Here is a 14,642-nt window from a genome sequence, read left to right on the forward strand (position 1 = left end):
CCCCCCAGTCCCACCCCCACCTCCCTCCTGCACCGCCTCACCCTGCCCACCCCACCCCCCGGTCCCACCCCCACCTCCCTCCTGCACCGCCTCACCCTGCCCACCCCACCCCCCAGTCCCACCCCCACCTCCCTCCTGCACCCCCTCATCCTGCCCACCCCACCCCCCGGTCCCACCCCTCACCTCCCTCCTGCACCCCCTCACCCTGCCCACCCCACCCCCCGGTCCCACCCCTCACCTCCCTCCTGCACCACCTCACCCTGCCCACCCCACCCCCCGGTCCCAGCCCCACCTCCCTCCTGCACCCCCTCACCCTGCCCACCCCCACACCCCGGTCCCACCCCCACCTCCCTCCTGCACCACCTCACCCTGCCCACCCCACCCCCCGGTCCCAGCCCCACCTCCCTCCTGCACCCCCTCACCCTGCCCACCCCACCCCCCGGTCCCACCCCCACCTCCCTCCTGCACCACTCGCCCCGCCCACCTCCTGCCCCCAGCCCCAGCCCGAGCTCGCCCAGCCCTGCTCCGGGCCCCCTGCCCGCGGCGCCCATTGCCGTGGCAACCGCCTCCCAGCAACACCAGTGACGTGCCGTCGGGGGCGGGGCTCCCTGGCCATTCCAGCCCCGAGTCACGCGCGTGCTCCCGGGCCCGGCGGGAACCCCGCCCCCCCCGGCCCTGGCCCCGCCCCCGGCCCGCCCCCCGCCGCCCACTGGCTGCCGGCCCGGCCCGCGGCGGAGGGCGCGCGGGGAGCGGAGGGGGAGGCTGCGGGCCCCGCCGCCATGCCCCGCGCGTCCCGCTACAGCCTGGTGGACGACGGGCACGACCTGCGCGTGCCGCTGCACAACGAGGAGGCGTTTCAGCACGGCCTGTCCTTCGAGGCCAAGGTGCGGGGCCGGGGGGCGCTGCGCGGAGCCCGGCGCTCTGGGGTGGGGGCGCTGCGCGGGGCCGGGGGTTGTGCGGGGCGCGCTGCGGGGCCGGGGGCTGCGCGGGCCCCGGGCGCGCTGGGTGGCTGCAGGGCGCTCTGGGTGCGTGCAGGGGGTGCTGGGTGGGTCCCGGGCGCGCTGTGCGGGGCGCGCTGGGTGGGTCCCGGGGGCGCTGGGCGGGGCGCTCTGGGTGCGTGCAGGGGGCGCTGGGCGGGGCGCGCTGGGTGCGTACAGGGGGCGCTGGGCGGGGCGCCCTAGGTGGGTCCCGGCGCGCTGGGTGCGTGCAGGGGGCGCTGTGCGGGGCGCCCTGGGTGGGTCCCGGCGCTCTGGGTGCGTGCAGGGGGCGCTGTGCGGGGCGCCCTGGGTGGGTCCCGGCGCTCTGGGTGCGTGCAGGGGGCGCTGGGCGGGGCGCCCTAGGTGGGTCCCGGCGCGCTGGGTGGGTCCCGGGGGCGCTGTGCGGGGCGCGCTGGGTGAGTCCCGGCGCCGTGGGTGCGTGCAGGGGGCGCTGGGCGGGCTGCTGCGCGTACAGGACCTAGGACGGGAAATTCCCGTTTCCTGGTCTCGGCCCCGGCTCTGCCCAGGCGGAGACAGGCTCTCCCACCGCTCGGGTGGCGGGGTGCGGCGGCCGTTCCCCTCCCCTCCCATCCCCTCCCCTCCGGCGGGGCAGGCTGGTGCCGCGGGGCTCGGGCGGCAGGGAAGTGCCTGGCCGCCTTTCTACCTCTGCGGTGGCCTCAGCACTTCCCTGGGAGTTTGTTCCTCAGCCTAACTCCTGGGGCGGCTCTGGCTGCCGCCTCCCTGCAGCTGGGCACTGAGGTGTGCAGCTAGAATGGGCCTGGGCTGGCTCAGGTCCGGGACATGCTAAGTGGCTGCTGAACTGCACCGTGACCAGGGAGAGAGCAGATCTGCTGCTGCTGCTGTTTAAACCATTGGTCTGGTTCCTGTTGGATGAGGCTTCTAGTAAGTCGCGCTGGAGCTGAATTTTTCCACAGGAACATGAACTTTACTTATGTTCCTCAATGTACCTGTTTGGGTTGTATCATTTTGTGCCTGATTGGATGGCGAGGGTGGGAGGCTACTCTCCTTTCAGACCCCTATTTTGCCTCCCTGGCACAAGGTATTCCCCAGCTTGACTGTTTGGCTCAAAGAATTTTTATTTCTTCTTTGGCTGCTCCTGAGTTTCCAGAAACCCTCCTGGGAAGGGCTGGCCATTTCAGACCATGAAGCATCTCCAGTGTCTTTTCATCTCAGAGCGCCTCCCAAACTTAACCCAGGCATGCTGGAATTGCGTTCCTTCCGCACCTGGTGTAGGATGGGACAGGTAGAGAGAGTAACGAGTTTCCTCGGTACACTTCAGTGATCCAAACAATTCCACGGCGCACCCGCTTTCTTCAGATGAATCCATTGCTCATCAAACTCACCTTTACTTACTTTTACTGTGGCTACTGTCTTGCTTGAGAAGTTTGCAACAAGCTACACAAGGGTCAAATGGCATGTTGAGTAGTCAAGTAATTGCTAAAATGTTCAGTGACTCCTGGAGTCGGGGCAGGTACAGAGAGTAGGCTTCCCTTCCTGCCAACCCATTGGAGTTGGGACGTGGCATTTAAACTGCATCCCAGCTCCAAGAGCAGTGCTAGGGCCTTCCCCCTTGCCAGTCTTCCCTATGGGGGGGCTCCTCCTAGGAAATGTCACGAACTACTTGTGACAAGCTCCTTGCCTCCCTAACCATCTCAGCTGCCTCCATAGCGCGCTGCCATCCCATGGGTCCTTGTACCTCCTTAATGAAGGCTCCAGTGTCTGCTGTGGCAGGCTGACTGGGCTGTGCATTTTGTGGTGCAGTGTGAGAGGACGGGGATGCGAGACTCGTGCCGGAGGGAAATGGTTTGTCCCACAAATACAGAAGCATTCTTGTTAGTGGCTCTGGCAGCAAAGGACCCCTTTGTGTTGGATGTTTCTCAGGCTCTTGGCAGATTTTGGTCAGTGTTTCACGCGGTTTCAGCACCGGTGATACTCTCCCAGATGAGAGGCTCGGCTCTCCCATGGCTTCTGACCCTGAGCACTGGGCATTTGGTGACCAACCAGGTCTGCAACAGTTACATGGTCGTGGGGCTTGAAAGGCAAAGGTATGAAAAGTTACCTTCTTCCCAACTCTCAGAGGTGGACAGGGCTGGCCTGCCAGTGACAGATGCTCCAGTCTGTCTGAAGTAACATTTGAGTGAGGGGCAGCCGTGACGCTTCACTTGTCTGTGGGACAAGGAGGGTGATGGATGAGAACTCTCAAGGCATCTGCTGCTGAAGGTGAGTGAGCCTCGGCCTTGCTGTGCATGTCACCCTGCAGCCTGGCCCAGCTGTGAGGGCATGTGTTCATCTGCACAGCAGTCGGCTGATGGAGGACACTGCTCTGCCCAGCCATAGAAGAGCTGGTCTTGGAGCCAGTCCATAGCCTGCTCCTTTCCTGTGTGCCAGCTACTGCTGGACTGGCCAGAGGGATTCCACAGGAACTTGGATCACTCTTCCTTCCTGCTGTCCATGGCTAAGTGTGCTGCTTGTTACCCTGCTCTTCGAGCCAGCCTCCTGGCCTCCTCCCAGAAGAGGTAACGGGGATGGTCCCCAGTCTAGTTCCTGTCAACCCGGGAACAGAAGCTGACCTCTCTGTTTCGTGGGTTAGAGCATAATACTGTTCTCTAGTTTTATTCTGGATTCTCCACTGGCTGTGCCCCAGTGGTCCGTCTGCTCCGTTTCTTCTTGTCACTAGCTGGCCTGGTTCTCCAGAGTGGTGCGTATTAACTGTGCACACCGCAGGTATACAGTGGGACCAAGACATATCCATTGGACCCTGTCTTCTCTAATTTGTGTGGGGCTGCTGTATTGCCTGAACCATCTGTGTTCTGCATTTCTCCAGCCTCCTATTAGAATTGCCGAGATTAAGTGCTTATGCTCCTCTAATCCTTACCCTGAAGGATCCCAAGGCACTTTGGCTCATCCTTCTCTAAGAGGAATGATGCAGGCGTTCTGCCATAGCTTCCCCGCCCCAGAGCTGGGGTCTGGGATGTGCTGGGGGAGTATTGGTGTGGTGGAAGGTAATTACCCATGTGGGAGTTCTGTCTGGATGCCAGGCTGTGCAGCTTCGTTGTGTCCTGGGCTGGTTAATAACTGCCTGTGGTCGGTCAGGGTCTGCCCCAGGACAGGAGCAGCTCTCTCGACGTCTGTAGGTTAGAATTCTTAACCTGCTCACTTGGGGCTATGCGTAGGAGTGAACACAGGCCAGCATCTGTAGTCACCGATTTTTACGCTCCCACCTGTGCTATCTGCAGCGGCCGGCAAACTGTACTTGTGTTAAGATGCATCTTGTACTTGGCATAATGGGTGCTTGTGTGACACTCTGCTTCTCAGTGATCAGTGGAGCTCTGCCTAGGTGAAGGCGGGGGATTTGATACCCGGCCTTAGGTCACCATCAAAACCTCAAATGCTTTGGATGGCTGATCTTGGGAGCTGAGACTGCATGTTGGCAGGGTGCGGATGTTAGGGGGCGTGAAGGTCTACGTGCAAGCTGCAGCCCCACCACTTCATCTGGGTGCCAACTGCCACGGCCGTGCAAAACTGTGCAGGGGAGCAGGCTGGGATAGCAGCAGGGGAGCTGCAGGGCAGGCCTGAGTTTCACTGACACAATGGTGAGAATCAGTCACCCCCTAATTGGTCCCACCCTGTGAGGAATGAATTTGCTTATGTGCCCCAGTGTGCAGAGGGGGTGTGAGACATCACCTTCATGGGGGAGGGTCAGTGGGCTTGGGGGGGCAGAGGGTCTCTGAGTGTGCTGGCTCTTGGATGGGGTTGGGGTGAGGGGGTTGAGGTGCAGGAGGAGGGACTCTGGGCTGGGGGTTGGGGTGTGGGCGTTAGGTACAGGCTCTGAGCTCTGGGTTTTGGCTTTGGAATGATGCTGGGGATGCGGGCTTTGGAGCTGCAGGAGGGTGCTTAGGGCTGGGGGAGGTCAAGGAGGGGCAGGGGATTTGGACTCAGGCTTAGCTTGGTGGCTCCCTGCCCCAGTTGCGGCAGTTGTGTGATGAGGCAGGGCAGAAAGGGTCTCCCCTCCCAGCAGCTTCAGAGTTTGAAGGGGGCCCTTAACCACTGAGTGGGGCTTAATGGGGAGCCCCTGGTCACTCAGCTGAGCGGGAGCTCGGGTGAGACTGCCATCCTACTTGCTGCTGCTCTGTTGTTGCAAGCACTTGCAGGTTGATCCACTGCTTTTGTGTCATCACAAACCAACATGAAGGGGCAGAAACCTCTGAAACTCCAAATCCAGCATGTCTGCCCACCTGCTCCGAAGCAAACTGCGCTGTCAACATGCGATATGGCTAGGCAGGGCCAAAGAGAGCCGAGTTCCTTGCCTCCACCAAAGCTGCTTGCAACCATATGGGCTGGCTTGGGAAGGCAAACTAGAGCGAAGTATCTTCCAGGGATTATGCTCATCTGTTTTCTGGGGATAAATCCAATCCCTGGAGAATCCTGCCCCCGCTTCTCAGGGACAGCAGTATGTTTCTGTGAGTGTGCTTGCACTGGCTGGTCTCAGATCTCTGTGCATCTGGATCTGTCTTGATCAGGCTGATGGGAGCAGAACTCTGGGCACGAGAAGCTCAGCGAGTGAGTGGATGTGTAGTTTTGTTCTGTGCACAGTGGCTTGCGTTTGTAGTAGGAAATCAAAAGCCAGACCTCTTCGCCTGGTCAAGCCTGGAGATAAAGGAATGCTGAGCCGCTCTCTCTCATGGGAGAGTGGTCCAGGTTCCCCACTCCTGTAAAGAGTTCTTGTTTATAAATGTGCATTTAGCAAGTAACAGTGCCTTCTCTGCTGCTCCTTCCCCTTCCAGCTCCCATGGTGGGCAGTAAGTTTTGCCTGGGAGGGGAGAGGAGGTGAGGGGGTGTGCATGCCAAGAATTTCTGCAAGTGATCATGGGCTGCACTTTTGTATAGGGAGGGGATGGAGGGGTCTGGGACAGTGTGTTTGGGTGCAGGCAGGGAGCTCCAGGCAGGGGATTGGAGTTCAGAAGGGATTGTGGGGCCTGGGAAGGAGTTTGGGTGTAGAAGGGGTCTCTGTATGCATTCTGGCCAATGGGAGCTGCAGGGGCAGTGCTTGTTGGTGCAGGCAGTCCTTGAAGACCCCTGTCCTCCTTGCACTTAGGGGGTGCCCAGACTCACTCGCTAGGGGCAACTGGCAAGTTCTGGGAGTGATGTAGCCAGGGCCATGGCCTGAGCTCAGTGCAGCAGGGCCACATTTAGTGGCCTGGAGGGAAATATTTTGCCCCTTCCTTCTCTGGCAGATGAAATGCTTGTTGACTTCACTCTTACTTTGTGAAATCATGCTGCTAACAGAAGAAACTCCAGGAACTTACGTTCTTAACTAAAGGCTCGTCCTTAGTTTTGTCGACCCCGATTATTTGAAAGTTTTGTCAGCCTTGATCATTTGATAATCGTGAGTCAGTTTCCAAAATGTAAGAGTGTGTTCCAAAAACAGGCAGCGTCCTTGGTCTGAACTCTTGTTATTGGTGCCGGTGTGAGTCAACTTGAAATATACCCCCCCAGCAAGGCCATTTTGTCCCCTGCTGCTGAGGCTCTCACTGGGTGTTGGTTGTATTGCCAGGTCTGCAGGGCAGGGATGTCTCCTGCTGTCAAAGGCAGAGTACGATGCTGAGATGGTGAGGGGAGAACTAAGAGCCCCACACTCATTGCTTATGTTCATTAGATGGGGACAGCTGTTAACCCCGCTGCACTAGACTTTGTCCTTTAGTTGATTGCCTCCAGGCAAACGGCTCCCTGTGCCAAAATGTTGAATCCACCTCCACGTGCCAGTATGAACCTTCAGCAAGAGGCTCCTTTCGGGATCAAGACATTCATTACACCAAGTCCTGACTGTTGTGGAGCTGATGCAGTCAGGGTGTCCTGCTTTCTGCATACACTGCTCATAGCAGCAAACCCACCCCCTCCCCCACTCCTCTGTCCGGCCCATCCTTCATTAAAGGGGCCGTTTCCATTAACGAATACAAGTGGTAGCAAAATAGGTCACTTCTAAACCAGTGGTTTGCAATATGAAGTCCTCGTAATAATTGCACCAAGGCGCCCTCCATTCCCCACCTCGCACGCACGCACACTAACCTATACCCAGTGGTAAGTTTTTGGTTCTCACGTGGGTTTTCAGCAGAATTTGAAGCAACAGCCTTTAGCTCCACAGCACACACCCCTCCTCCTCCAGCACAGCAGTGCGTGGCGGAGGGGTGGCCAGGAAGCGTGCACTTATCCTTACCTGGGCAGCCCATATGGAGACCCAGCACGGGCAGTGCCTGGTGGATGACACCTGTGCTTCTAACGGCCGTGAGGCCTGAGCCTTGGCAGTCTGGATTTCTTTTCCTGGCTCTGTGACCGTTTTGGGATCACAGGTGACGTAACTGGTATAACACACCTGCTCTTTAAGCCAGCTGTGCGCCGGCAGCAGGATGGCCCTAAGCTGGTTTCCCTAGTCAGCATTTCTCCTACTGCGGGGGCAGGAGGGGATGGTTGCCTGCAGCCTCTCCTTCCCAGGTGGTGGGTGGCCAGTGAGTGCTTTGCGGGATGAAGGGCTGTGGGAAGATGCACGTTCAGGTCACAGTCACGGAGAGGTGCTTGTACTTCACGACCATCACCTGGTTGTTTAACTAATAGTTCAGAGCAGGTGTGTAGGGTCATTTAAGGGTGTGTCCCCCGCGACTCCCCTCCCTCCCCCCACCCAGGCTGAAGGCATGAGTTCTGGCTTCCTGTAGCTTCCTGGTCATTGGTTACAGCTGCTCCTGGATTGGCAGGCCTCCAGCGGGCTGATGTGAACAGGAGTGTTCCAGGCCTGGCCTCTGCACTGCCTGATGGCAGACATTCAGGGTGCCTCCTGATTGCCCACCTGCCCTTCCTCCCACAGGCTTATGCTGTGCCCCTCCGTGGAGGTTCTTCTGCCTGGAAAGTGAAGAGAGCCTTTTAAAAAGGGTGTACGGATGTGGAAGTTGTTTGTTTTGCAGGCATCCAAGTGGGACCGTTATTTGGGGATTTTCTGAAAATGGCTTACAGCAAAATGGCATTTCCCAACATTTTCTGACTTTGGGAAATAAAATGTTCCAAGTCCGATGTTGATAACAGCTTCCTGAAAACAAACTTTCTGAAAGTCATTTGCAGACAAACTTGTCCCTTGACCTTTGCTTTTCTTTGTTTTTGTTTTTTGTTCTTGTTTGTTTTTTGCTTTTGTTGTTGTTTGGTTTTGTGGTTGGTTTTTTTTGGACGGTGGGGGGGGAGTGGCAACATTTTGAGCGTCTTGCTGTCCTAGGACTCGTGGAGAGTGGGCTACTCCATGCTGTGTCTGAGTCCCTGGCCAGGCAGGTAGCTCTTCCAGGTGTTGGTGTCCAGAGGCTCCCCTGGGCCTGGCTTGTCCTGTGGAGCCCAAGTGGGTTGCGCTTTGAACAGGCGGGTTGCTGGTTGTCACTCGTCCATCTCTGGGAGCTAGGTGCTGCTGCTGACCCTCACAGTTGGTGTTGCCATCGCAGGAGCAGGCCCACCTTCTCACTCGGCTGCGGGAGGACGAGCTGTGGTGCTGGCCAGGTGGGCATGTGCCAATCTGTGCGCTCTGCTGTGAGCACCATTGAATTCTTCCGGGGCCTGGAGTCACAGTTCTGGTAGCACAGTGGTGGTGTCCGCTGCAGAGCGGGTGCTAGGCACCCTGCAGAATTGGGCCTTGTGTGTGTTTGTCCGTGTCTCTGGGAGACGTTACCCAAGGCAGCGCTTGGGGTTTGCAGTAGGACTGCTGCCCTTGTAGCATTGCCAGAGCGCCTTGGTAGAGGAGAGTTCCTACCGATTGCGCTACGGGGGGGAGTGCTGAGCAAGGCGAGAGGCTTGCATGGAGATCCTCACTGGAGGAGACCAAGTGCTTGGACGTGCCCGGCACGGTGCAGACCACTCCAGTGAGGTGGCCTCCCCTGTCGGTGCAGGTCATAGCTCAGGGTGCCCGATGGCCCTGGCTGCTGTCCAGTCTCGTGGCTTTGCTGTCCACGGATAAGACCCGGGAGGCAATAGCTGTGGGTCAGGATGGTGCATGGCTAGCAGAGTGGGGTACACAGTCCTGGGGTGCCAGTGGGCCCCACAACTTCCTGATGACACCGTGAGTGTCTGCTCTGCCTTGCCATATGTCTGCCACCCCAAGCAGCTGAGAGCCTGGCCTCTGCACCAGCTTCTGGGCCAGGGGCTAAGTCTCTGTCTGGATGTGTGTCATGCCTGGGGGCATTGCGTGGGCACAGGCTGCCTGGCGGTGTGCTGGAGGTGGAGTAGGCACGGGGGCAGGGTCTCTGCTGGGATGCCCCAGTGCTGGTCATGTGACAGCTGCTGCCTGAAGAGGATGCTGAGGACCAGGGGAATAGGTCAGCTGCTGGCTGGAGATGGCGCTCCTCCAGCCACCTCTGTCCTCTTGGTGCCCGGGGACCTGTCTGCCTTGCCGTAGCCCTGGGGCCACTATGACTGCCCTGCTTATACACCCTCCCTCCTGTATCATGGGCGGAGCATCCCCGGAATGGGCTGTGGGTCGCAGCATGGGAAAGGTGCCCTGCCACTCTCCTCTCGTTCCCCTGCCATGGGTGGAGTGTCCCTGGGACGGGACGTGGGTCGCAGCATGGGAAAGGTGCCCTGCCACTCCCTTCTCGTTCCCCTGCTGTGGGCAGAGTGTCCTCGGGACAGGCTGTCTGTGATGTGGAGTGGAAGGTGATTATTGCTAAAGCTGAGATGCTGGTCTCCTGAGCCCACTGTTTGCTGTGCACAGATGGCTCCTCTTAATGCCCTGCAGGCTTTGGAGCGCAGAGCTCTTGCGCACACAGCCTGACAAAACAAACCAGCAGTCATGTCATACTTTAAAGTCTAACAAAATAGTGTATTAGGTGATGAGCTTTCGTGGGACAGAAGTGAATCTAATAAGTTATTTTTTTAGTCTTTAAAGTGCTACATGACTGCTGGTTTGTTTTGTTAGAATACAGAGTAACATGGCACCTTTCTGTTGCTGCACAGACACTAATGTGCCTGCCTTTGTCCTGAGCTGCACCCTCCCCCAGCCCACCCAGTCCCAGTTCATCTCAGCTCTCTGACTCCCAAGGGCTCCAGCCCTATGCACACCCTGCTGGCCAACCTCCTGGAGGCTCTTGATTGAGCCTGGTCTTGTCCAGCATAGAGCCCCAGTCCAAGAGGTTCATGAGTGTCAAAGGGCAGGGGCTTCCCATCCTATAATCCAGCTCTCAGGTACTGTACCATCTGTGAGAGTTCTGCCCCGGCCCGTCCAGTTGTACGTGGGGGCCTTTTCTGCGTGACCTGGAGCAAAGGTTCCTTTAATGGGCTACAAAAGGCAAAGAAGAAATTGATTGCTACTTTGATATTCCCCTGGTACCTTCCATGCCACCCAAGCCAAGGCAAAGCACGTAACAAACACTGGAGTTGTCTCAAGCAGCCAGTGGGATAGAGGAATATTACCTCATTCAGTGAAGCCCAAAGATTGTCAGGCATGTTGACAGGCTGGAGGACTCTCTTGGGAAGCAGAGACTCTGAAGAAGATCCAGGGGCTTGTGATGGATAAATCAGTTGTGTACACACTCCCAGTGTGACCTTGTGGCCAGCACAGCTAATGCAGACATGGGATGCATCAGCAGGGGACTTTTGAGGAGGAGCAGAGAGGTTTTTTACCTCTCCTGGACACTGGCGTTACCATGGCCGTAGTCCTGGTGCCCACAGTTCAAGAAGGATGTTGATGAATGCGGGGAGGGCTCAGAGAAGAGCCAGGAGATTGATTAAAGGGCTAGATAGTGATAGACTCAGAGCTCAGTCTGTTTAGTGCAAAGAGATGGTTCAGGGTGACTTGATCACGCGGCTAGTCTGTACTGGGGAAATAAGTCAATTTCAGATATGCAGTTCTTGCATAGTTAGAATTGCCATATCGGAAATTGACTTACCTGACTGCTAACTGACCGGGTCGATCTTCCCAGAAGCATAGACGTGCCCTCAGTCTTGAAGTCCCTCCTGGGGGACAAGTACTAAATAACTGGCTCTTCAGCCTAGCAGCAGACGGCCCAGAGAGGCCCAGGCCACTCCCGGCTTTTGCGGCTCCTAGCCATAATAGAAATAAGTGGCAACACGTGAACACAAAATAAGGCATCAAAAAGTGAGACTTTATTTGAATATTTTTAACAAACATTTTTCTAGCCTTTTTCTGTGCAGATGCTCTAGCTGGTGAGGGATGTGCATGCAGCCACGTCGTAAAACCACACAACACTAACAAGTGTCTAAATTTGAGGCCCCTGTTTAGCTTGAGGTCAAGGCCAAATGGCCCTCCTGGCCCATTCCGCTCCCCTGATTGCCCCTGCATCATGGTGCTCTTCCATGTGCTGCACCGTGGCACTGGAGCTAAATATACTGTCCCTGTTGCAGGAGACTGCTGAGAACATAAAGCCCCTGCTGTGCCATCCGAGCGACCCGCCGGCTGGGAATGCTGGTCTCTGCGGCTCTGCCTTTTCCTGGCACAGCATTCACCCAGCTCAATCAGAGACCATTCCGATATTGTAAGGACCCCTATTAAAATCCAGTGGGGGGGAGTGACGTGGGCCAGGCACGGTGGGAGGAGGCAGATTTTCGGGGCCATGTTCTGCCCCTAAATCCCTCTTGCATCTGACACTGATGTCAGAATCAAAGGCAGATGGTAGCCCCACAGGTCACGATGCCCCATGTGCCGGAGCAATGCATGAGAACTGGCTGCATTAAACCCCCTGGGATTTGGATTCCAACAGATCTAAAAGGAGGCAGGGCTGGAGTTGTGGGATAGCCAAGCTATACCCTGGGTAAAAGCATGTAGGAACAGACGGGCTCTTCTCTGATGGCTTTGTTTACTATTGCAACCCTATGGTGCAATGCCAGGTCACAACTCTAGCGCTGCAAGGGAGTAGCCGCAGTGCTCACTGGCTGCCTGCCTTGTTACCTGAACTCTGGTTCTTCTGATTTAAGAATTCCCCTTTCAGGGGAAGCACCATTTGTGAGGCTTTCTGGGGCTGTGCCATCTGGTAACTTCAGTGCCCCCCGCGAGTGAGCGAGAGACACCTGCTGATGCTTACCTGGCACTGCCCATCCTTTTGGCCATCCACCCCATAGACTTGGAGGCCAGGAGGAGCCATCGTGATTATGGCAGGTCACAGAGCCTCACTCACGCAAGAGGCTCATGAACTCTGGCTGAGTCACTGAGCTCCCCAAGTCACGATTTACCAGCTTTCAGTGAGAGACTCCTCCGCTTACGCTAGTGCGCAGGCTGCAGCTGCTAATTACAGAATTGCTTTTCTGCAGGTTTTCCCCTGGCTTCTTGTAGCACAGTTGGATGGAGTGCAGGGAGTGGAGCAGCTGTTTGATATTTATTTATAGCCTCCCATCCAACCGCCCGATCCCCGCAGCGAGTGAGCATCTCCAGCCAGCCGGGCAGAAAAAGCCAGCGTGTGACCTTGTAATTCATGCCTGCTTGGTGCTGCGTGGGCACAAGCACACAGAGCTCAGGCTGCCTATGCCTTTCCTGGGTCGGAGTGCTCCCCTGCCTAGGCCTTGTATGGCGATTCCTGGTTGGGGGGTGGGGGGGGCTTTTCTGTGGGGCAGGGCTCTGCTGTTCTGCCTGTTGGAGAGCAATGGGAAGCTTTGCCTGTAGAGGAGGCACAAGGTGGTGCGAGGACTCCTGCAGAATCTGAGCTCTGTAGCCTGTCTGCCACCACTGTGAAGTGTGATCCTGGGCCCAGCAGGAGTCCCGCCCCGCCCCGCCCTTTGAAATGCACCTTCCGATCCATTCCACGTGGCACCGCCCTTGTGGAGCTGCAGGCGTAGGGTGAGAAGCACAGGGCTCTCCGTAAGAAATGAAACGGCCGTTCTTCGGCTCTCCCCCGCTGCCTAGCACGCTCGCTGCTGGGCCTGCATGCACAGTGCTCTTCTGAACTCTCCCAAGCTTGGCCAATGTAGTGGAGACCAGCGTGCAAGTAACTTACATTTCTTACAGGGGCTGTCATGCCCCACCCTTTGGATGGGGGAGCCGCAGGGCAAGGGGCTGTTGGGGGAGGTGTGGCAATATGGCAGTACCTGTGAGAGATGTAAGCGTGGGGGGCTTACGGCAGGGATCAGAATGTGGGGGGTCAGGAGTCAGGGCAGGGGGCTTGTGGTGGTAGAGCTAGAAGGGGGATGCATCAGGGTTGGGGTGTGTGAGGAGAGGCTCAGGGCAGAGGGTTGGGTACAGGGGGCTCAGGGAAGAGGGCTAGGGTGCATGGTGGGGTGCAAGACAGTTCTGCACTGGTGGGGGGGCACACACCCCCAGCCAGCCCCGTTCACTTGCCTTATGTGTAGCAGGAGAGCTCTGGGAGCCCAGCTGGGAGGGCCCTGCCTCCTCCTGCAGCCATGTGTCTCAGCTGGCCCGTTCCTCTTCTCTGGAGCGGTGCACCAGGGCCCATGGCCTCACTTTCATGTCAGACGGGAGCCCTCGCCGATACCGTGTGATCCCAGCTGCCGAGCAGCCAGTGTCTGCCGCGCATTCCTGAGATGCTTGAGCTGCTGACCAGGAGCCCTGCCGGCACTTCTCTGGTGGCCGCAGTGCATGGGGCTGATCACCAGCTTCCACTTACACGGGCAGCTTTGCAGAAGACATTTGCTTTTATGTGTAAAACCGAAATCCGCTTGGCGGCCAGGGTGTCGCTTTTGGATAGAAAGTCTGTACTTACTGTGAACCTGCTCCCCTGCCCCCATCTTCTGACCAGGTGCATCTCCTCCCTTCCTACGCCCCATGTGCCACGCAGCCAAGTGTAGAGAGACAACCTTGTGCTGAGAGAGCAGACCGACTAAGCCAAACTTAGCCAAAGCAATCGCCTTTACAGGAAACGGTTACCAAACTGAAACGGAGCTGTTGGGCCGGGAATGTACCGGGCCGTTGCTACCCTCTGCTAGTACCTGCTCCTACACTCTCCTGTGTAAACTGCTTTGGGAAGGAAGTGGTCCATGTGTCAGGTGATAGAGCTGTTGACTTTGGGCGTGAGCAGGTAGGATGGGTTAATGGCTTCGGGTGGAAGGATAATTTTAATTTGAATGAACAATGCAACCTAATTGTAGTGAGGGCTGCCAGAGCTTGTGAATTCTTACAGAGAGCAGATTCATCACTGTAGGTGTGGTGGTGGCATGAGGCCAAGCCGGTCAGTAGGAAAGTTATTGCTCCATATTTCATGCCATCTTGTCTTCCCACTTAATTGCAGTGTTATGACTCATAGAGCAGGAAATGCTGTGCCATGGGTCATAGATTTTGGGATTTAATCCCTGTAAATCCAGGATACTGAAGGGGCAGGGGCAGCACGGGAGCTGTGTGAATCAATGAATCAGAAGTTTACTCTGTCACTCGGTGCACCGGTGCCGGATGGCGTTAGTCCCACACTGCCATACTCTTTGAGGACAAGAGGAAGCATTTTCCCAGAGCGTTCTGGAGTCTCCATTTTTCAAGCATTTCCTTCCCGTTTGGGAAGAACTCTCAGCAAAGGCCATGCCAGCTTCTGGCTGTGGTGCAAAACTAACATCCTGATTTCTGGGCTTACTGAAGTTCCCACGGCATTTCTCTGAAGCGTGAAGGAGCCAAGTTCAATGCCCCAGCCAGGTTGCATCCCCAGGGATTGCATTCTACTCCAGCTGGTT

At 57.1% G+C, this 14,642-nt stretch overlaps 1 protein-coding gene across 7 annotated transcripts in view; it reads left to right on the forward strand.

Moving 5' to 3' along the window:
* Positions 1–682: 682 nt before the first annotated feature.
* Positions 683–14,642, forward strand: part of NOS1AP (nitric oxide synthase 1 adaptor protein) — a 61,974-nt gene continuing 48,014 nt past the window's right edge. For 3 of the 7 annotated variants that reach the window (XM_075002858.1, XM_075002859.1, XM_075002869.1), the window contains exon 1: positions 683–884. In XM_075002858.1, the coding sequence (XP_074858959.1) occupies positions 780–884 (105 nt within the window). In that variant the 5' untranslated portion in view covers positions 683–779. Of the gene's footprint in view, positions 885–1,833; positions 1,881–12,788; positions 12,956–14,642 lie in introns of those variants that run through there. The other 4 variants (XM_075002867.1, XM_075002865.1, XM_075002860.1 and 1 more) reach the window with 3 other exon arrangements.

This window comes from Carettochelys insculpta, chromosome 9 (genome assembly GCF_033958435.1).
Source record: "Carettochelys insculpta isolate YL-2023 chromosome 9, ASM3395843v1, whole genome shotgun sequence".
NCBI lineage: Eukaryota > Metazoa > Chordata > Testudines > Carettochelyidae > Carettochelys > Carettochelys insculpta.